A 23875-nucleotide genomic window follows, 5' to 3' on the forward strand; every position below is an offset into this window, starting at 1 on the left:
TCTTGCTGCTTTTATTTGATGTGTGATCTGAAATCTTAATCTGGATGTTGTCAATTGATGTAGCATAAAAAATGATTTTTATCCTACAGTACAAATTAGTTATTTATAGAGTGTGTTTGAGAATGTTGACTTCTGGCAACTGCCTGCAGTTTTCTTGGCAAGATTTGGCAATGTTGACTTTTGGCGACAAGTTCCTGCAAGATTTCAAAAATGGTTTGCCATTGCCTGCTTCCTAGGACTGAGTGAGAGTAACTGGCCTAAAATCACCTAGTTGGCTTCATGCTCAAGACAAGACTGGGTCTCATGTTTTTAGCCTCATGCTGCACTGCCACACCAATCTGGCTGTTTTATCATTAAGCAACCTCAACTGAAGAGTTTATAATATTTAGAAGACATTCCCAGAATTTAGCGTGCATAACTTGCTGGCAGGCATATTATATGACATCATTTCCCTGGAATTTTTCCAAGTTAAAGTATTATTTAATTTGTCTCTTCCCTGCACTGTCATTATCAGTGAGAATTTCAAGTGTGCCAGGGCCACACATGTTCTTGGAAGCAGTTATACAATCTCAGTTGTGACTGTTGAAACAGGGGAGTTGGCTAAGATAAATAAATAAATAAATCTCATCCCTACTTTTGCTGAGCTACTTTGAATAGTTTCTGAATAAAAGGCGTAGGGTCAGCTTGAGAGATCTTCTCCTGTTGGACCAGGACCGGAAGGTTCCTGGAAGTCGCATTGGGTGTTTGGGGAAGAGGGGTGGAGCCATGCAGCCCAATGTTGGTACACACTGTAAAATCTCTGCATGCTGCCACCATGAATCCTCCCCTCCCCTTGCTCTCTCGCTGATGTCGCCCCATGCTTCTCTCAAAAGCGGAGATATCAGCCTGCGTCCTCTAGAACCGAGCGTGTTGTTCTGTGAGTGGCTTCTCCTCGCTCTCATACACCCAGCGCTTCTCTCCTGAGCGTGTGGGGGCTTTGTCTGTTTTCACCAGAAATAACCTAATTTACTTTTTTCTGTTCACTTGACATATTACAATTCTGTTTTTTAATATTACATTTAATTTTATTACTAATTATTTTTCGTACCTGTCCTTTGGACTGTCGGTATCTAAGGATTTTTTGCTTCTGTTTAAAGAGAGAAATCGACCGAAGAAAGAAGCTCCGGACGTTTGCAAGTATTAAGCTCTGTAGATTGAGGTAAAATATTCAATTTTGGGTTTGGGGGAGAGGCTCAAAGAAGATATCAACAGCTGTCTGAGTGGGTTAACTGCGTTTGCTAGTGATATAACTAGCTGTGGACTGATTTTTTAAACGTAAGAATGTGTGAGACTTAAGATGTGAGCATGATAGAGAAGGAGCATTTGGGGGGAGGGAGAATCCATCAGCCTTACTGTGTCACAGCAGGGCATCCAGGATCTCCCTCCCTCTGCTTTTTCAAACCCTCTCCACAAAAGACGGCGCTGGGGATGCAGTCTTGTGACTGATTTGCATTATTGTCTACATTTTCCGAAGCAGAATTCCCGGGAAAGAAGAATTCCCAAGGAGGAGAAATAAATAGTTGGAAATGCTCTGGAAAGTCCAAGAGATGCTTCGGGCAGTAGTCAGTTAACATTAGAAAGGGACCGTGACAATCGGTTACTTAGATTGCATCATGTGAAGTTCCGGGCAAAAAGAGGATGGATGGGTGGAGTTCCTTCACTTCCAAATCTGATTACGCAATCATGTCATGAGTGACTGAGTGTGTGTGTGAGAGAGAGTGTGTGTGAGTGTGTTGTTAAGCTTCCCTGATCTTAATCTACCTGTGGGGGATGTTTCTCAATCTCTGGATGGATGGAAACGGGAAAGATGTGGCTTTTTGCTTATCTGCTTGGCTGGGCAGAGAAGCCTTCTTTTGCCCTGGCACTCTGGCTGCTCACCGTAGATCTTTTGTTCTCCCCAGCCACCCCATCTTTCCAGACAACGTGTGCTCCCAGTGTTCTAGCTGGAGATATCTTTGTTCTCCTCCCAGTACTTTTCCTTCCCTCACCCCTCTTCACTTATCCCGCCCTTCTCTGCTGGTAGTTTTCCACTTGCCTGGCTGAATCAGTTGCGGTGAGCAGCAGCTTCGAAGCAGCATCTCACGTGACCAGCTTCAGAAGATTACTGCAGTATTGACGTTTTCCCCTTACCTTCGCAGACAAGGGAGGATCCGCGGCTGCCAAGGACAAAAGATCACGAGGACCCCAGGCTCAAATAATTATTTGGCCTGATTGACCCGCTCCCTAAGAAGACACCCTGGATCCTAGCATGACCAAAGCTGAAATGGGCAAGCTGAACAGCACGCGAGAGGAGGACAGCAGCAGCTACAGCTCCAACAGCAACGACTTCAGCTATCACTACCCCACAAAATCAGCTGCAATGAAGAGGTCAGGGAGATTTCTCTGCCTTACACTAAACCATAGTACAACATCCTCTTCAAATACCTGTCCCATCTGATTGAACTTGGGAAAATAGAATAGATGATTGAAAGGTAGGTAGGTGAGTAGGTGGATAGGTAGATAGGTAGGTAGATAGGTAGGTAGGTAGGTAGGTAGGTAGGTAGGTAGGTAGGTAGGTAGATGATAGATAGATAGATAGATAGATAGATAGATAGATAGATAGATAGATAGATAGATAGATAGATACATAGATAGATAGATAGATAGATAGATAGATAGATGATTGATTGATAGATCAATAGATCAATTGATTGATTGATTGATTGATCTATTTTTGGAATTCCCCCACTAAAGGAAAATATTTAAAAATGACAATATCACAAGCCAGGAAAAAGAAGAAAATGTTGCACATTGTGGAAACATTTATTCAGATTTTAACTCAGTTAAAAATAAGTGGAATTTTACAATACTGTAGTATTTAAAGTTCTTCCTTCCCTTCCTTTCACAGCCATTATGTAGATATGGATCCAGAAAACCAAAACTTTTTACTTGAATCCAACCAAGGGAAGAAGAAATATGAAACTGAATATGTAAGCACATATCAATAGTGTTTTTATAAAGTAAATCAATTTTATTATAAAACCTCTCACAAGTAAAAGCAAATTGTGAACTTTCACCATTCTTATTTACAGCATCCAGGTACAACTTCCTTTGGAATGTCAGTATTTAACCTCAGCAATGCTATTGTGGGCAGTGGCATCCTTGGACTTTCTTATGCCATGGCAAACACAGGAATTGCTCTCTTTGTGTAAGTATTAGAGTGCAATGAAATCACAATATGTAATTGTTTTAGGAAAATATTTGTAGGTGTTTGCTTCAAATCTAAAACGCAATTCTACTAAAGTAACTGAACACAAGCCATTTAATCCCATTGACATTGCTAGAGGCAAGAACAAATGAACATTTATCTAGAAATATTCTTGAATTCACAGTAAATTGTTTTAAATGGCAAGTCTATGAGATTAGACTGCAAATTATTTTGAACAGAAAAAAATCAGCTCAACTAATAATTTAGAGACCCAGTAATTTCAGAATACAGCTCATATTTAGCTTTACATTTCTCCTATTGCAGCCAGTAGGATTTTAAACATTTAGGTTTGAATAGCTCATATGGATCTTCTTTCTTTTTTGTGGGCAATGGAAGTTAAACAGATTTTGAAATTTTTGAATTTATACACTATAAAAATGAAATTATACTCACTTTTAGTGTTTTAGTTATAATTGGTTAAGTTGCCTTTTATTTTGTTTGAATGCTGTGTCTTTCCTCAAAAATGATGTTTACATTAATATAAATATCACTGATAGTTTTCTCAAATAGTGGGAAGAATACTTCAATTTATCCATTATAATTTCTGGATTATAGTGTTCTACAACTTAACTGGCTGGTGACTTTGGGCCAATTATTCTCTCTCAGCCCAACCCCCCCTCACAGGGTTGTTATTATTGGAAAATAATAGAAAGGAGGAGAATTAGGTATGCTCAGCATCTTGAGTTATTTATAAAAATTGGAAACAAACTAGATTTGGATACTATTTGCCATCCTACATTTTGCCTATCGCATCATAAAGCATTTGTCAATTTTTTCCTTGATAATTTCTCATGTAAAAATATCATATGCTGTAGAGTTTGCTGTGGGTCCTGCTTTAAATAAGAAAAGGGCATCTGTCATATTACAGAGACCAACAGATCCTGAGTAGAATTTAGCTATGTAGTCGTTGGTGTGAAAAGCAAGGAGATACATACAGATGTATTTCTGTTAGAAGGCTGTTTTAAGTCTGAAAAGTTAAAGGACTGCATATTTAGCAAGGCAAATATATAGTGGAATGTATATGTTCGTTATTAATAGAAACCAAAGAAATATGGAAATAACATAATAAATAGTTGTATTTTAATGTGCCATTTCATGCTTCATAAAAGTTTTGCAGTGGTTACAATGTAATCAGCATAATGTATGCTAGTGGGATTCTCTGAGGGGCAGGGTTTGACAAAAAGCACATTTTAGTCAGAGGAAATACACATATTCAAACACATGCACAAACACAGAGTTTATCACTACATTTTATATCAATGTTAACTATGCTAGAATAAACAATGAGTTCAGTGTGGCTTGCAGACAGATATAAAAATGTAACCTAACATTATGGTTTTTTTCTTAAATTGTTTATCTTTTCTATTGGAAACTAATTTATCTAAAATATATTGTAAAGCAAGGACTAAAATTTTTAAAAAGTAAATACCATTTTATTTCTTCTTGGAATAAATAAGCATTTCAGACTAGAAACAACTGAGTAGACAATGTTGATCAGCTTATAAAATAACTCCTCTCTGAATCTGAAACGGCTTAAATCTTGACAGATATATTTTCTAACCAATTTATATATATTCCCACACACAAACAAGTGCTCTGGGCAGTATACAACAGAGCAAAAAACCGTTAATAAAGACATTAAAAATTTAAAACCAAGCTAAAATAAAGAATAATAGACAAAAAACTATTAAAAGTAGCAGAGCTACCTTACTAGTTCAGCATCTCCTAGAATCCCCAGGCCTGCAGGCATAAACTGGTCTTAAGGGACCTCCAGAAGCCCAATTGTTAGGTGCTGCTTCATTTAATAATCAGGAAAGAAAACCACGCAACTCCATTTGTTTGAAATTAAGTGTACTTTTACTAAGTACAAATGATAAGTAGCGAAGCAAAGCTAATTGGGCGTGAAAGCAATGAATATCATGTATAGGTCAATCCCCTCCCCTTGGCACCCCAGGCCATAGTCCAAGTATAATTCACCCAAATGTCAGGTGGGAGATATCTTCAAAAAACATCATCAGGGTGGAATGCTGGACAGTTAACCTTGGCGGAAAACTCCCTTCCTTCACATGCGCAATGAGATGGTCAGGACAGCTTCTAGAATATTCCTCCAGCACATAATGATTCCCCTCCCAAATACCATGCCCCCCCCTCCCCGTTTCAATGGCAGCCGAAGCAGCAGCAAGGCAGAGGCTGACATCCGGCCCTCCTCCAGAAAAGGGCAGTCAGACCTGCAGAAATGAAAGAACACAAACAAACAGAGAGACAACACGACACAGAAGAAAGATATGGGAAGGGGGGAAAAAGGAAAATTTGTAGACCATCCAAGAATCAGGGCTTGTCAGGGTAGGCAGAGTAGAACTTGCAGAGCAGACGAGAAGCTCGAACATGGGACTTGTCAACCCATTCAGTGTGAGATGGGGGAAAATGCTTCCAAGCCACAAGGTATTGGATACGGTTCCTTCACTTACGAGAGTCCAAAATCTCACGGACCTCAAAATGCTGCTCACCCTCTATCAAAAGTGGGGTGGGTGGAGGAGGAAGAGGAGCCCTCAACGAAGAAGTAAGTTCAGGCTTCAGGAGATTAACATGAAAAACAGGATAAACTCGGCTGAGGTGCTTAGGTAATTGGAGGCGGACGGAGACAGGGTTGATGATCTTGATAATTGGAAATGGGCCAACATATTTGGGGCCCAACTTCTTCGACTTCTGAGTCGTTTGAAGGAACTTAGTGGATAAATAAACCCAATCGCCAACTTTATAGTCATGGGGCTTAGTCCGTTTTCTATCAGCATGTTTCTTATAGCAATAGCAATAGCAGTAGACTTATATACCGCTTCATAGGCCTTTCAGGCCTCTCTAAGCGGTTTACAGAGAGTCAGCATATTGCCCCCAACAATCTGGGTCCTCATTTTACCCACCTCGGAAGGATGGAAGGCTGAGTCAACCCTGAGCCGGTGAGATTTGAACCGCTGACCTGCTGATCTAGCAGTAGCCTGCAGTGCTGCATTTAACCACTGCGCCACCTTGGCTCTTATGAGAGCGGTGTGCAGCATCTAGAGCCTGGAGTGTCAAAGGCCATACTTCCTGAAGGCGGTCACTCCACTCGGATAGTGAAGACACTTGCGGCTGCTCACAAGGAATCTCTGGGATGGGCACAAAATCCTGCCCGTATACCACACGAAAAGGGGTAAAGCCAGTGCTACTGTGCACGGAATTGTTGTAAGCCACTTCAGCATGAGGCAATAATTCCACCCAATCATCTTGCTGGTAGTTGATGAAACAACGTAGATATTGTTCCAGCACAGAATTAGTCCTCTCGCAAGCCCCATTAGAGTGAGGATGGTGGAAAGAGCTTAACCCCTGGGCAGAGCCAATCCATTTCAGGAATTCCTTCCAGAATATGGAGGTGAACTGAACACCCCTATCCGAAATGATGCGGTCGGGTACCCCATGTAAGCGATATATATGTGAGATGAACATCTTAGTGAGAGATTTAGTGGAAGGGATCTTGGAGCAAGGAATGAAATGAACTTGCTTGGAGAATAAGTCAGTAACAACCCAGATTACTGTGTTCCCTTGACTTTCTGGAAGTTCAACAATGAAATCCATAGAGATCTCCTTCCACGGGGCTTCTGGGTGAGCTACCGCCTGGAGCAAACACTGGGGTTTTCCCGGAGGACATTTCACCGCAGCACAAACGGGACAACTAGCTACATAAGTCTCAATGTCTTTCTTCAATGAAGGCCACCAAAATTGCCTCTTAATGAGATGCAGGGTCTTGACGAAACCAAAGTGTCCAGCCATGCGAGAGTCATGAGCCCGTTGGAGTACGATGGTCCTAATGGGCAAAGGGATGTATAATTTTGCTCCAATCCAAGCCAATCTATCTTTTATAGTGCATTCATCCATGTGTTGCTGGAACCAGTCATCCTTTGCAAGGGCCTCCTTTAGGTCAGAGATAAAGTCTTTTGTGACCTCCAATTTAGATGTTTGTTTGACTTCTAGTGACAACAGGAGCAGCCAGGCTTTTTGTGGGAATGACAGGTTAGACAACACTGAGCTTGGAACAGTGGAACTGTGGAAGTCTGGACAAAGCATCAGCCATAAAATCCCCCCCGCCCCCGGAATGTATTTCAAAGTAAAATTGAATCTATTGAAATGTTGAGCCCAGCGCATCTGTTTGGAAGAAAGTTTTCTGGGGGTTTTCAACGCCTCCAAATTTTTATGGTCAGTCCACACTTCAAAAGGGTGTTTGGTGCCCTCTAGAAAATGGAATCTCAGGGAGAAGATTTCCATGGCAGAAAAGACTCACTGCCAAGGGCCTGCAAAATGTAGCTCCATAGGTAACTGAACCTATAACATGCCCTTTTTGTATGGTAGATGGGAACATAAAATTGAAAAAAATAGTCCCCCAGACAACTCAGTGCCATGCTATGAAGGGCTTCAAAGGTTAATACCAGCACCTTCCATTGGACCCAGAAACACACTGGTAAACAATGCAGCTCAAAAACTGGAGGTGTGACATGTGTTCTACCAGAAACAAACTTAACTGCTTGCACCATTTCACTTGTCATCTACTAAAGTTTCCAGATAGTCTTCAGGAGCAGCCCGATATACAATTTATGGCAGTAATCTAGCAGAGACTACCTGAGCATGAATTACCATGAGTAGATCCTCTGATCTAGAAATAATTTCTGCTAGATTTAAGTTTTTAAAAGTGGCAGTTGGGCTCTTTTTAATCCTTCTTAGACTGTCCCTTGTCCCCTGAGCACAGTAAATATTCCTAATATATTCACTGCATTTAAATTTATATTTAATTTCATTATTTACTTTGGGAACGATGTGACCATGTTAAATTTATTCATTTTTCAAAGCCATTATAGCAAGAAAGAATTTAAGGGTGTTCAGATAGTTCTAATTTAATTCACTGGCAGAAATATGTATATAAATTTATGTGATCTTGATACTTTTTATTTATATATTCAATTTCAAAACAAAACATTGCATTTGTATTTGCTTTTTAGAATTCTCTTAGTCTTCGTGTCAATATTTTCTCTATATTCCGTTCATCTTCTTTTGAAGACTTCCAATGAAGGAGGTAAGGACCGTAACTATTTGTCAATCATAGATTCAACCCCTTTTCTCTTTCTAAATTGCATTATTCCAAATCTCTGTTCCTATAGGATCTTTATTATATGAACAATTGGGAATGAAAGCATTTGGCATGCCTGGAAAACTTGCAGCATCTGGATCAATTACAATGCAGAACATTGGAGGTAAGATCCTTCTTAGACACCTTAAAAGCAGTCATCTTCTTATTCCAAAAACTATATTTTTCAGAAAACATGCTTTCATTAATAAATTCAATCATGTCATTAGGAACTGTATTTTATTATTTTTTTAATATATTATCATTGTAATTATCTACAATATTATTCACTTGCAGCTATGTCAAGCTACCTCTACATCGTGAAATATGAGTTACCATTGGTCATTAAAGCATTTTTGAACATTGAAGAGCATTCAGGGTAAGTCCTAGAACTGCTTGGTGAAAATTGTTTTCATGGGAACATGCAAAGGGACATGAATATTTGAGGACTTCTGTTGAAACAGATTAAGTTCTTAAACAAAGGTAACTAAAGTAGTAAATTCTAGTTATGCTTTCCTGACTCTGGAGAGGTCTGTTTGAAAGTCTAGTGGTTAAGGCTAGAAAACAGGAGGCCATGAGTTCAAGTCCTTTCTTGGCCATGAAAGACAGCTGTGTACTCTGGCCAAGTCATTCTCTCTCAGCCCAAGCCATCTCACAGGGTTGTTGTTGTGGAGAAAATAAGAAGAGGAAGATGTATTGAATATGGTTGTCTCCTTGAATTATTTCTAAAAATAGTAAAAGGTGGGGTACAAATAAATAAATAAATACAAATAATCAGATATGGAAAACCATGTGCAGAAGAGACTCCAGAATGGAATCATTGTGCTTCCTGCATTATAATCTAAATCAATCCTCAAAATATAAAATCTTCACTTGAAGTTCCCAATGTTCTGTTAATATGTCCCTATAGTTTTATTGGCAGCAAGAAGAAAGGAATTAATTAATCATTTCCTTCTGACAACTCTTTATGACTTCCTGGTCTAGGTTAGAGCCCTTGAGTTCCGTAGAAGTTTCTCATTCAAGTATTAAGCAATACGTTTTCAAAACCAGTCTAGGTTGGCCAAAGACATCTAGCTTTAGATGATTTTTAAATTGTCAAATCAGATTACCATGCAAGGATTTCACTATGTACATTCTCCTTTTCCTTCTAGAGAATGGTATTGGTATACTAATGGCGATTATTTGGTTATATTAGTATCCTTGGTGCTCATTCTTCCTTTATCATTGTTAAAATCTTTAGGTAAGTGGTTGTTAATGTTGATATTAATGTGGAATAAACAAGAAAAACAATGGTTAACTTACTTACTCTTGAGAAACGTATATGTGGGTGAAGAAGCAACAGTGAGAACTGGACACGGAACCATTGATTGGTTCAAAATCAAAATCAATTCAAAATCAGGAAAGGAGTCCAGCAAGGCTATATATTGTCACCCTGCTTATTTAACTTATATGCAGAGCACATCATGAGAAAGACAGGTCTAGATGAATCAAAAGTTGGAATTAATATTGCTGGGAGAAATATCAACAACTTCAGATATGCAGATGACACCACTCTAATGGCAGAAAGTGAAGAGGAACTAAAGAGCCTCTTGATGCAGATGAAGAAGGAGAGTGCAAAAGTTGGCTTGAAACTCAACGTTAAGAAAACTAAGATCATGACATCCGGCCCTCTCAATTCCTGACAAATAGATGGGGAAGAAATGGAGGTAGTGACAGATTTTATTTTTCTGGGCTCCAAGATCACTGCAGATGGGGACTGCAGCCAAGAAATTAAAAGATGTTTACTACAGGGGAGGAAAGCTATGGCAATTCTAGACAGCATACTAAAAAGCAGAGACATCACCCTGCCAACAAAAGTGTGTATAGTCAAGGTTATGGTTTTCCCAGTTGCAATGTATGGCTGTGAAAGTTGGACCATAAGAAAGGCTCAGCGCCAAAGAATTGAGACCTTTGAACTATGGTGCTGGAGAAGACTCCTGCGAATCCGTGGACTGCAAAGCGATCAAACCGGTCAGTCCTAGAGGAGATCAACCCTGACTTCCCTTTAGAAGGCCAGATCCTGAAGATGAAACTCAAATACTTCACCATCTAATGAGAAGGAAGGAATCACTGGAGAAGAGCCTCATGCTGGGAAAGATGGAGGGCAAAAGAAGAAGGGGACGACAGAGAATGAGGTGGCTGGATGGAGTCACTGAAGCAGTAGGTGTGAGCTTAAATGGACTCCAGAGGATGGTAGAGGACAGGAAGGCCTGGAGGAATGTTGTCCCTGAGGTCACGATGGCTTAATTTGGAATATATTGTCTGAACTTAAATGGGCTACAGTATATTCTTAATGGATATATGCCAGTTAACTTGCTAAATTAGACTATTATCATTTGGAATAATTTGAACTAATCATGTATAGAAAGAAAATACTGATTACAGTATTGATTAAAAGTGTACTGGGTGATTTGTAAATGGATATTAAATTAAAATATTTCTGATAACATTCCTACTGTCTACTGAACAAGATGGCATAATAGTTCCAAATACTGACATGTTATTTTTCAAATGTACTGCATGCTTTAAATTAAAACATTCCTTTACCATTGTAGGTTATCTAGGCTACACCAGTGGATTTTCCTTATTGTGCATGGTCTTCTTCCTTATTGTGGTATGTTTCGTTGTTTATTTATCTATATTTTTAAATGTTCAGAATATTAATCAAATGCTATCACAGAAACTTGTAGTCATATCTTGTAATTATAATTAGAATGACAACAGATTTATCATGTGAAATTAACTGTGGTCATCCTTTGTTAGGTCATTTGCAAGAAATTTTCAAATTCCTTGTGGAGCAGAACATGATCTAATTAATGCAACTCTGAACATTACCATGGAGCAATTGTTGATTGCAAATGAAACAAATATTAATGGAACGTATGATTCCTGTGTAACAAAATATTTTATCTTCAACTCAAAGGTAATAATTAAACTAAGTAAGTATGATTGTGACTTCTTCAAAGTCTAACTAGTCGTGAAACTTCCTGTTCACCTTATAAAAGCTATTATAGCAATACTAAGATCGGTATCTTGCTATTGACCTTGAATTAAATTGAACATAAGTATGGGTAAGGGAACAATTTCATCTTTACCCAGTTGTTTGACCAGACAGAATACTTCAAGAATAAGCTAATAATGATACCACACTTATACCAGTGGTGGTATAATCAGGTATCATCTCATACAGCTGGGAGTTTTCTTTCCCTAACAATTCCATATATCACCCATTATTTAACCTCCTTGGAATTAGTTTGCAAATATGGAAGATGTTACACAAACAGTATATTCTACTAGCCAACACTTTTGAATAAAACCCAACATGAGCACTCATACGCATTTAGTAAAACCTTTAAAATTCCATCTCACTGCTAAATAATTCCATGCTATGCATAAAATGCAGTTCCATCTGTACAATTATATTTTTTTTTAAATGAATAGAGTGATTGATAACCTGCTTGGTGACTTAAATAAAAGTAGATGTGACTAACAATTGCGTGCTAACAAATACTTTTCTAGTATTTAGTATATTTGAGTAGGTTTAAAAATTCCAATTGCCTTCAGGCTATTTACTTTTCTTCCACCTAATCTTTTTCATATGGGAAAGTTGATAAATAGAAAGGGCAATTATAGATAATAGTTTGAACTGTTCATAAAAACTGTTCATAAAAAAGGAATATGAATGAAAAAATGTAAAACATGCTGGTTAGAATTATTGCTCTAGTTTTTCAAGAAACTATCTGAGTGTCTTTTAAGTTAATATAGAAATAATCATACATCTATTTTATGTTTTCCAGACTGTCTATGCTGTACCAATCCTGACATTTTCTTTTGTCTGTCATCCTGCTATTCTCCCTATTTATGAAGAACTGAAAGGGTATGCCATGTGTATTGACATCTGTCTTGTGTTTTCAAAGAATTGCATATACATATGGAATGATGTATTTCATAAATATCATAGCAATTTATTTGTTTTTCTATAATAGCCGAACACGCAGAAGAATGATGAAAGTATCCAATGTTTCATTTTTTGCTATGTTCCTCATGTATCTTTTGGCTGCTCTCTTTGGATACTTGACATTTTATGGTAAAAAAGCAACTCTTCTATTTTAAGTTTTGCATGTTAATTTTTATGTATCTTTGCAGTGTGAACAGGTCAACTTCTACTCAAAGCTGTTATAAGGAGGAAGAGTTAGGAAGTCTGAATCATATTATAGACTGTCAGTAACTTTCATTCGGGCAACAGCTGTTTAATTTAATGGCACTTTGTTTATTCAACAGTATATCACTGCTTGTAGCTTTAGCTTTACAAGCTTTGTAGCTTTTAGCAATACACAATGTGATGTGCAACAATAATAGAAATACCATAATGGTATTGAATGGGAATACTGATAAGCAGTCAAATCTTAGATTGAAATAAAGTTTCTGGAACTTCAGCCAATTCAGAACACTATTTAACAAATAGTGTTTCTATTTGTGTTACAATAAATAGATTGTGGCTACAGCATTGCAATGCATTCTATATTACAGAGCTGTACAGTCGCACAATTCCACTTGCAAATCAATGGTAAACTTTTTAAAACATGCACAAGAATCTTGTTTATTATATATGTGAATATTAAAGTTAACAAATATCCTGCTAAAATACATGTCTCTTTCCGGAAAGGTGGAAGCTGAATTGCTCCATACTTATTCAGAAGTACTTGGGACTGATAATCTCCTTCTAATTGTGCGCTTAGCAGTCTTGATGGCAGTCATTCTTACTGTTCCAGTTGTGATTTTTCCAGTGAGTAACTTTACTTAATGAGGAGAATATAATGTTAATTTATGTTGAATTTGGAAAACAAGTATTATGGAGCTTGCATTTAATTCCAATTAGTCATTTTCATTCTTTAAATTCTGTGTCATGTCTCTGTGTTCAGTTTGTTTTCCTTTTTTCATCATGTATAATCAGTATAGTTGGAAGGGCAATATAAATTCTGTTTTAAAAGAATATTTAAATTGTATTTAAATATTTAAAACATTTTTGGAAGAGCATAAATTTTAATGCGTCTTTAATAACATTAAGTAATTTAATTAATGTGTATTTACAGATCCGCAGTTCCATCACACAATTACTGTGTGCAGGCAAAGAATTTAGTTGGATGCGTCATTGTATTATTACAGGAGCTATTTTGGTATGCACCAACGTTCTCGTCATTTTTGTTCCCACAATTCGAGACATATTTGGATTCATTGGTGAGGATTGTTTGTTACTTGTTTGAAATATCTATAGTTCTAAAAAAGTTTATATAATGTATAAAAAATAAGCAGTCTAATTAAACTTTATGATTCATTCAGGTGCCTCTGCTGCCGCCATGCTAATCTTTATACTTCCATCAGCTTTCTACATTAAGCTTGTGAAAAAAGAATCCATGCAATCGGTGCAAAAATTGGGGTAGGTACTATAATTGTGTTTACCTAACCAAAGGAATGTTTTTTTGATATTCATAGAATTATTAGCTACATTCTGACACAGTGTTTGACTATAAAGCTTTCTTAATTGCTATGAATGTCTGCATTAACTGTACTGAGGCCATTTCATTAACTCACCCCCTCCTTTTTTCTTTAAATGTTCATTTTTATTTCTTTTATTTTACTTTTACATCCCTGTAAGCCACTGAAAACCATTTGGAAATTAAGTGGCATAACCTATCCATATTTAAAAGTCTAACATATTGGCCTGAATTTTCTTAGCTTTCCCCAAAAATAAAGGCAGGATGTGTTCAATGTTTTTCATCTTGGTTTTGAATGATGCAGTTTTGAAAAATTGCCAAAAATTTGACTTTTTTGTATAATAGGCTATTTCCTTTCATGACCTTGTTTCTGACAAAATAAATTCAGTATTTTGTATGTAATTTATTTAGGCTCTCCTGTTCCTGCTAAGTGGCATAATTGTGATGATTGGAAGTATGACCTTAATCATTATGGATTGGATCAACAATTAACCTACCTGCTTTATTCATTAGTCTTCATTCTGACATCTTCTGGGAGAAAAAAAACTTCTGCCTATGTTTGCAGCTCTGCTTCCTTTGATGCTAGTACTTCTAACTGTAGAACAGATGGATTTTAAAGAAAGAAAAGCAAAAGAAACTATTCTGCACAAGAATAGATACTAATATCAAGTCAGCCAAGTCTTTGGCTGAGTGAAGTGACTTTTTAAAAATTCCATTCCAGGGAATGGACAGCTCACTCTATAAAATTTTATCAAGCCATGCTGGGCTTTGGACATTGTTACTTGGGTTCTTTATTATTTACTTGAATGTGCCTAATGGAAACAATAGATGTGAGAAGTAAATTAGTTTACAGCAAGTTTCTAAACTAGCCATTAAAAGCAAAGGGGAAAAATTATTATTATTTTTATACCAAATAACTATGGATTCAAAAGCACTATTTTGACTTTTAAGAAAACATTTTATAAGTTAAAGATCCAAATAAGGGTAAGAAGAAATCAGTGTATTGTTTAATCAATAACCTCAGTTCAAATGTTTGCGTGTCTACAGAGACATTATTATATTTTTTCATCTCAATAAGCTTATTTTTTAAATCTGCTACACTAATATTTAATTGGCTATCTTGAAAGAATAGAACTATAAGTAAATTCCATTGTAATTTTAATTATCTAACAGTAAAACCAACAGTCAAGAAGTTCAATTATAGTATATTGCATTAGTTAGCATAAGGTACTATACTGTGTTTTAAGGAGCCATTTCCTCAAATGTAATTTTTTTGAGGGGGGAATCAGAATTTTTGATATATTAATCTATGGCATTCTGTTCTGGTTAGAGCTATATCCAGGCAACTCTTGAAATTAATGAAAATTGTATAGGAGCATTATTTAGCAAATTGCTGGTCCATTCATAATATATAATGTTGGTACTTTTCTTCTTGAGGTACTCAGTAGTGCAATTACAGAAGGTAAAAATATTTTTATTCTTTTTTAAAAAAAAAATGGTCTTACCAAAGCACAGTAAATTGTTATATATGTGATGTTCCTAGCAAAAAATCTGGCTTTTTAGTATATAAAAATATTGAGGTCATGCTATAATTTACTGGAGATAAAATGTACAGATAGAGTGGTACTTTTCAGACACATGTTTTCATTCATTATTAATATTATATATTATGTTACATAATTGCATCAGAATTTGGTACATGTGACAAAATTCTTTCATAAAATAACTGGATTTCTTAATGCAGTTTCTAATGATTGACTAAACGTACACACACAAACACACACAAACACACAGCTAAACGAATGGTCTCAGTATTATTGGGACAGTAAGGTAGCAAACATAGGTCATGTACAGCAGGAGTGGGTTCTGGCAGGCACTACTGTTGGTTCATTCGTGTGTTCGTGTGCATGCACAGTGCAATTAAATTGTTCTGCACATGCACAGAACTGAAAAACAAGATGGCAGCGCCTATGGCATTACCCAAAGAACCAGTTTGGGAACATAGCAGGCCTGGTCACTGCTGGTTCCAGCGGGCTAAGCCACCAAACCATTACAAGTTAGGCCGAACTTGTACAAACTGGTAGGAACCCACCACTGATGTACAGTAGATGTCCAAAACATGATTCTGCCCTGATTGGACAACAAATATTACACAGAGTATAACTATTCAAAGAACATATAACTGGCACACCTCTCCAGGGGTGGGCTTCAAAAATTTTAGCAAGGGATTCTCTGCCCATTTGCTAGGTGAGCATGGCCATGGTGGTCATGTCCTAGTCCTGCACCACAGCTGGGGCAGGCGTTTTTGCCCCTCTCCGGGCTCTGGAGGTTTCCTTGAGCCTCCAGGAGGGTGAAAATGGACTCCCCAGGCTCTGGAGGCCAGAAATTGGTCCGTTTCTGGCCTTCCCGAACTTTCAGTATGCCTGTTTTTCACCTTCCTGAGCCTGCACGTGGCTCTGCACTTCCCTGCATCCAAAAGAGGCACCATGGGGACTCTTGGAGTAGGGTGGGGCCAGCCAAAGTGGATTTGGGAGTTCTCTGAACTGCACAGAATCTTAGCTAGAGGTTCTCCCAAGCCCCTGTGAACCACCAGCAGCCACCTGTCACACTCCTGTCTGTCTCCCATTCATCACTCAGCTGGAAACTCAAGAAGAGCCCAATGTGATACAGGGAATTCATACATCCAATTTCTATGACAACTTGGGATAGAGGGTAAAACTCTTCTCTATTACGCTTTGTAGTAAATAAATCTGTGTTGCAAGATTTATTTGCAACATTTGCCAGAGGAAGAATCATGTTCCAGTTTGGTTACTACACATATTAATTATACTATTTCAACCCCAAGGTGTAAAGACATTTCGGACATTTCTTTTCATTTCACAGAAATTGCTGAGCAAATTCTCTGCCAGAATGTAAAAGGCAAAATTTAAATAGGTAACAAATCAAACAATTGGCCTAATCTAACTTAATAGTAGTAGCTCAGTAGTAACTATTGAGTTGCAATCAAAAATGGCATGGAATTAACCAGAACTTTTTTAAGCATAGGTTTTTTTTAAAAAAAAAATATATAGCAAATATTTCCCATTGCATTCTGACTCTTAACCTACCGTATTTTTTGGAGTATAAAACACTCCAAAGTATAAGATGCACCTAGCTTTTGGGGAGGAAAACAAGAAAAAAATCTGCCTCTGGAGGCTTTTAAGAAGAGTTTGGATTGCCATTTGTCAGACATGGTGTAGGGCAGGATATCAAACCCGCGACCCAGATATGTCACACATTGACCATGCCCACAGCCAGCTTAGCAAAGGGGCCTTCCAGCAATTTGCCTCCTTGCAGCAAACAGCGTGTTTCAGTTTCAATTTCAACACAGCCTGATTAGCACAAGCAGCTGATTGTTGGTTAGATTGGCCTCCCGACGATCAACTGTTTCCTGCTGCAGGAATTGCCATAGTCTATTGCTGCCTCCATGAGCCCCGTATTCAGCCTCCGCACACCCCATTTTCAGCTTCTGTGCACCCCATTTTCCGCCCATTCCAGGGGGCGGGGATGGGAATGGGCAGAAAATGAGGTGCGCGGAAGCCGAAAGCAAGGTGCACGGAGGTGGCAATAGGCAATGGCAATCTCTGCAGCCTGAAACAGTTGATGGTCAGGAGGCCAATACAACCAACAATCAACTGCTTGTGCTAATCAAGCTGTGCTGCAGCTGCAACTGAAACAGGCTGTTTGCTGTTTGCTGCAAGGAGGCAAATTACTGGGAGGGAGAGACCAGAGGCCACCCACCAGTTGGGACTATATTTGGTGTATAAGACACACCCAAATTTTCACCCTCTTTTAGGGTGGGAGAAAAGTGTGTCTTATATTCTGAAAAATATGGTAATAATGTTTCATTAGGGTGCTTGTCAATAAGGAACATGATTTATTGAAAAGTGACTAATGTTTTCCCTTATTGCCTTAAAAAGGCTAGAATTCAAGCCATGGTTCTATGCAGGACAATATAATCTGTACTTGAATAATAGTTGTGATAGTCTCTTTTATTCCTAAAATGTCAGTAACCATCACTAGTACTGTTAAAAACACAAAGCTTATTTTTGGATCTAGATTGTCTAAAGAAAACATCTTAGAATTTCAAAGATCATTCTTTTATAAGCATTTGACAGATGTAATGTAAGATCTCATTGTTAAGTGTTTATATCTCAGAACTACCATTGGCATTACTGGGTGGATACAACATACTTATGTAGCAGATATAAATAACTTAATATTAATGCCCTGATTTAATATTTCTTGTATTTTGTACTAGTCTAGTGATATTTTGCACAACATCTTAAATGCTCCAGAAAGTATATGGAATAATTTAAAATGATTTTTTTTCTTTACAATAACTAGAGTTGCCCAGTACATTTAATCCGTCTGGGGAGTTAAAAATCAAAAATCATTCTTTTCCAAACAATAAAAAATATTGTTATAGCCAAATTATTCATCTAAAAGACAGAAAAGTGACAAAGGTGGGAAAAACACACTTGTCCATCTGCAAAAATGATACTGAATTATTGCTGAATCAGCAATATCTGGGCAGTTCAAATTAGGGATTGCAGTTTTCTTTCATTTGCAAGGTCAAACTTCTCTAACTACTCCTCCTGTATATATCTTTTATTTCATTTTCATTTTCATTTTATACAATCACTTATATACTGTGCATAAAAAAAAAAAGAAAAAAGGAAAAAAAAAACCCCACATAACACTTCATTCCCCCATACACCCTCTCTTCTCCCCCTCCAACTTCCTTTCACCCCTCCAGCATTCCCCTCTTCTACTTCCCTACCCCCTCAGACATCTCCCCCTCCCTCCATTTCACCCTCCATACATTCCCTCTCACTCCCTCTTTACCTTCTCCCTTCTCTTTCCCACTTCTCCTCACTTTGGTGTATCCATACAATTCAATTTGTTTTTTACAATAAAAGTAGAAAAAGAAAATAAGAAAAAAAAAAGAAAAACGAGCCGCAGTACACAAGTGAATTCTTATTGTTCTAAGGATTGAAACTGTAATTCCACCCTCCCTCCCTCCCCCCTATAATCCCCCCTCCCTAACCCCCTTACGGCTTCGCAGGTCCCATGCCCGGCATAATTCTTTAACAAGCATTTGAGTATAATAAGGCCAGCTAACTTTAAAATTAAAAAAATAAATAAAAATAAAGCCAAAAAGAAAAAGGAAAAATAGTAGAAAATAAGAAATAAAAAACACCCACACTCACACACAAAAAGAAGAAAGAAACAAAAGGGTCAATAAACCCACTACGTTAACACAGCTTCCCATTATCTGTAAATCTTAAACAATGTGACTCATTCCAAATTTCAATTATTTGCTACTTGCAGGGTTTCAAACTGTATTAGAGCCAGGTAAGTTGATCAATTAGAATTCCCCAACTAAAGTCTCCTTGCTTTGCCTATCTATTCAGACCCTTTAATTTATCTCTTTTTTATCCAAATATCCAAACCTTTCTATAACACCATTAAACTCAAATACTTCTTTCATTTTTCATTTCCAACACCTCCCTTTCTATCCTTACCCACCTCCACATATAAATTTTTTTACCTTCCACCCTGCCTTTATCCATATCCACATATATATTTTATCCACATTCATTGCTCCTCCCATGTTTACTCCACTTTCCTGAAGATTCTCCGACCAATCTTTCTTAACTTTATATTGATATAGCAACTCAAACAACATCAGCTTGCGTTCTAGCCCCAGGTAATCTAATTAAACTTTCGCTGCCCTTCCCTCTCCCACGCACCTCCCCAACTCCGTTCGTCCCAAACCGCAACTCAAAAAGATCACAATTTCCGCTCTCCTCGCCTAAGAAATAGTTCATGCACAATTTGAGTTAGAGTTCAGACAAAACTTCTGTACAATATATGTCCACAATCAGCAACGCTTCTTTCAGTCTCCATGTCTCATCATCGATATGCCACTTTTCCATTTTATCCCAGACAGAAATCATAAAACTTTAGAAAACATCGCTTAGTCTTTATTCTTTAGTCTTCTGCCCTTCCGGAAGAGAAAAACAACACCCTCCGCCTTGTAGCCCACGTGTCTCGCTGTTTGTCTTCTCCTTCTCCTTGCCTCTCCCCAGATCCGGATGAATCAGGAAGTCCCGCCTTCAGGGTCTCGTAGTAAAATTTTCGGGCTTCACCGACGGAGTTAATGCGGTGTTTTTGGTTGCCAAATGTAACTGTAATACCAGCTGGGACTTCCCATTTGTATGGAATCTGAGAATTTCTGAGTTCTTCGGTTAAGAAAGCGTACTGTCTTCTTGTTCTTAATATTTGAAATGGTATCTCTTTAAAAACAATCAAGTCCTCCCCATCAATTATCAACCTCTTTCCGTAAAGCCTCTGTATTATCTCATTTCTAGATTCCCTTGTAGTAAAGTATATTATTATGTCCCTCGGAAGCTGTCGCTGTTTTGCTACCCAGGAATTCTGGCGGTAAATTCTTTGAATCTGCCAATCAAAGTTAAGTCCCGGACTTCCCACCAGGCGACTGAAAGCCTCAAAGAATGTCTGTTTCAAATTCTCCTGTTGGTTTTCACGCAGTCCTCTAACTCGTATAGCAAAGGCAGCCTTGTTATAATTTATCATGACAAGTTCTTTTTGGGCAGATTCAATTTCCTGTTCTAACGTTTGGATTTTTGATATCAGATTAAGATTAGTTTCTTCCAAAAGTTCCAATTTGTCCTCCGTTTCAGCAATATAATCTGTCATGACTGTCATTACTCCGATCATATCCTGCTTTGCCTGAGCAATTTTAGCATCAAATTGATCACATAAATCCGATATCAGTTGATTAATCTCCTGTCTGAAATCATTAAGCGTTTTGAGAAGGAATTCTTGTGTTAGCAAATCTCCCGTGGAGGGTGTAGGAGACAAGGGTAGCGACTTCATAGCAGTTTTTGGAGATATGTTATTAAGGAAGCGCTTCTGTTTAGGTTTGGGAGCCATTCCAGAATAAGAATAAAAGACAAGCAATCAAGCGAGCCAAAAATCAAAGTCTGTGCTCCCCTCAGTTAATCTTTTAGCAATTAGTACGGAGAAGCCTTCAGGAGGGTAGGGCTTACTAGGTACGTCACATCAAACACAAAAGCTACGAGATCGCCATCTTGTGACGCAGCTAAAAAAGAAAGGGAGCCTTTTGCGAAATTGAAGCTGGTATTTTAAATAGTAATAGAGAAATTCCTCGGGAATGGTCCCCGCCCGGATTGGCTTTAAATAGCTTAGCTTTGTCCTGGGGGGGGAGGCAATCTGCCTAGGCTGCAAAAAAGGCAGCGCGGAAAACTGGCCGGAGTAAAGGCTCAGCTAATGTTGAATCTCTTCTCCATTCACAGCAAAAAAAAAGCTATGAATTACAAAGAGATCCTAACGACTGACCTCCTCTCTGCCCCTTTCTGCCAGAAAGGGGAGATATCTATAGATCTTATAAGATATACGAACCAGAGTCCTGGCAGGAGCTTTTTTGAGCTCCCGACGGCGGCAGCTCCTCCCCTCGAAGCCAAACTTCTCTAACTACTCCTGAGTACCACTAAGATATTTTGTTTGCTAACATACAGATATGTGGTACACAAACTTCTCAGGAGCTAATAGTTTCAGTATTAAAGCACTGTTTGTCACCTCATTTTAAAATTACTGTCTTCCATATTATTTTACTCACAATATGTAACATGTTATTTATGGAAGAGCACCTGTTGAAGTTAAAACCTATTTTTCAATATTTTTGGGTAACCTTTGTATATAAATTATTATACTATATATGTATATATATGTATATATATGTATATATACTGAAAGTATATTGTATATAGATGAGGTTTTGATTATGTATATAAGTTTACATTAATAGTTAGCACATTAAGTCCATAATTCCTTCATGTTTTCACAGGAAAATCTCTGGAGAAATTGTATGCCAGTGATCAATTGTTTTTTGCATTTGTTATACAAATCTAAAAGTGTTCCCAAAATGTATTAGTTCAATTCTACATTTCCCGTTGAACTGTACAGCCCATTCTATACTGCCAACTTATATGAAATTCCTTTAGCTTCCAAAGCAATTTGTGATGTAAGAAGAATGGGAGCTACTATTTGACAGCAAAAAATACCCCTTTTTTATTCAGAAAATTCGTTTCCTAATTATCTGAACCCAGGGTCATTGTTACATGACCCTACAACTTTACTGTTGTAAAGTGAGAAACCTAATTTTACAATGTACAATTTGCCTTGATGTTTTCAGTGACTTTTTAAAATCAATGACTGATGTTTCATATATAGCTATGATTTGTATATATCATGTATATATATAGATAAAGAGATACACGCTGTTAGGTCAACAATTTAAATTACAATTGTTGAAAATAGTGCTACGCTGTTTCAATGAAACATTGTAAGTTTTAGCTAAATAAAGATCAAAACTTAAGAATGTGAAAGAATGAAATTTATTGTCTATTATATAACTATTTGTTCATGTTGTACTTTACAGGTAAATCAATTTAGGCAGTTCACAAAAGTTACAATTCACAAAAGTTGCAGTTGCCTTTGGATACAAACTTAAAGATGGGTTCACAGTTCATATTAAGTCATGATTTGTATTGATTAAAGTTTATTGAACATGCCATAATATCTAGTTCCACATATTATTATAAGCCAAAACCAGGTAAGTACAAATTATGCATCATATAATAAGATGCAGTATTTCCAGAAGTATATTACCCAGTTCTTGGTATATGAATATATATAACTCTAATACTGGACATGTTTCATCACTTGGAATTTGAAATAAACATCTAGTGATAAATATTATTAATATGGGCATGTTAATAAAAGTGATGTGGACACATTTTCAACAAGGCATTCAATGATTTTTATTGTTCAATGTATATCCCACCCCTGTGTTTACCACTTAATACAATTAAAATTGCAAAACATAAACTGAACAAAATTAATAAAATTAAAACCAATCATTACAATCACTAATAAAAGGTTGGCAAAGAAGGAGGCTGTTAGCATCTTCCTAAATATTGGGAATGGGAACCAAATTCTTTGAATAGTGCAGTCTATTCCTTGGAAGCCACATGGAAGAAATACTTTCCCTGTATGCCCCGTATAGTTGGAGTGATATATATATATATATATATATATATATATATATATATATATATATATATATATATATATATATATATTATATTTATGCTGATAAATAATAAAGGGAGACTAGTATAGATCTATTTCAAGCTATTTAGCTCTCATCAGCTAGCCACACCCTTGTTGGGAATTGAACCGGTGCTCTTTTTGGGGCATACCAGGGGTTGTGACTTTAAATATATATATATATATATATATATATATATATGTATGTATGTATGTATGTATGTATGTATGTATGTATGTATGTATGTTTTTTATTTTTGCTGATAAATAAATAAATAAAGGGAGACTAGTATAGATCTATTTCAAGCTATTTAGCTCTCATCAGCTAGCCATACCCTTGCTGGGATTTGAACCTGGGCTATATTACATACTAGGCAGACTTCTTAGCCATTAGGCCACAGGCTCTTATCCGTTATCAGCGAAGCCAGGGTGAAAGGTATCTATTAGATTTTTACAACCCCTGGTAAGCCCCAATTATGGGAGGAAGCTAACTGCTTCCATCATCCGTCAATCGGCTCGTCACAAGAGTCCATCATGACAGAAACCCAATGTTTTTTACTGTTGCCTTTGTTATATTTGTGTTTATTTTATTTTTGTCACAAATAAATATATAGTGTCAACTATAAATATATAGTGTCACAACCCCTGGTATGCCCCAATTATGGGAGGAAGCTAACTGCTTCCATTCTCTGTCCATTGGCTCAT

At 37.2% G+C, this 23875-nt stretch overlaps 1 protein-coding gene across 1 annotated transcript; it reads left to right on the top strand.

Moving 5' to 3' along the window:
- Nucleotides 1–673: 673 nt before the first annotated feature.
- SLC38A2 (solute carrier family 38 member 2) lies at nucleotides 674–22863 on the top strand. Its single transcript, XM_032222172.1, is given in 18 exon segments — nucleotides 674–916; nucleotides 1137–1198; nucleotides 2178–2406; nucleotides 2927–3008; nucleotides 3111–3226; nucleotides 8311–8384; nucleotides 8470–8562; nucleotides 8733–8814; nucleotides 9587–9675; nucleotides 11030–11088; nucleotides 11238–11252; nucleotides 11254–11397; nucleotides 12272–12351; nucleotides 12461–12562; nucleotides 13137–13260; nucleotides 13568–13712; nucleotides 13815–13911; nucleotides 22500–22863. Coding segments are annotated over 16 exon segments (1425 nt in total). The 5' UTR covers nucleotides 674–916; nucleotides 1137–1198; nucleotides 2178–2287; the 3' UTR covers nucleotides 22504–22863.
- Nucleotides 22864–23875: the final 1012 nt, after the last annotated feature.

The sequence above is a fragment of the Thamnophis elegans genome, chromosome 7 (genome assembly GCF_009769535.1).
Source record: "Thamnophis elegans isolate rThaEle1 chromosome 7, rThaEle1.pri, whole genome shotgun sequence".
NCBI lineage: Eukaryota > Metazoa > Chordata > Lepidosauria > Squamata > Colubridae > Thamnophis > Thamnophis elegans.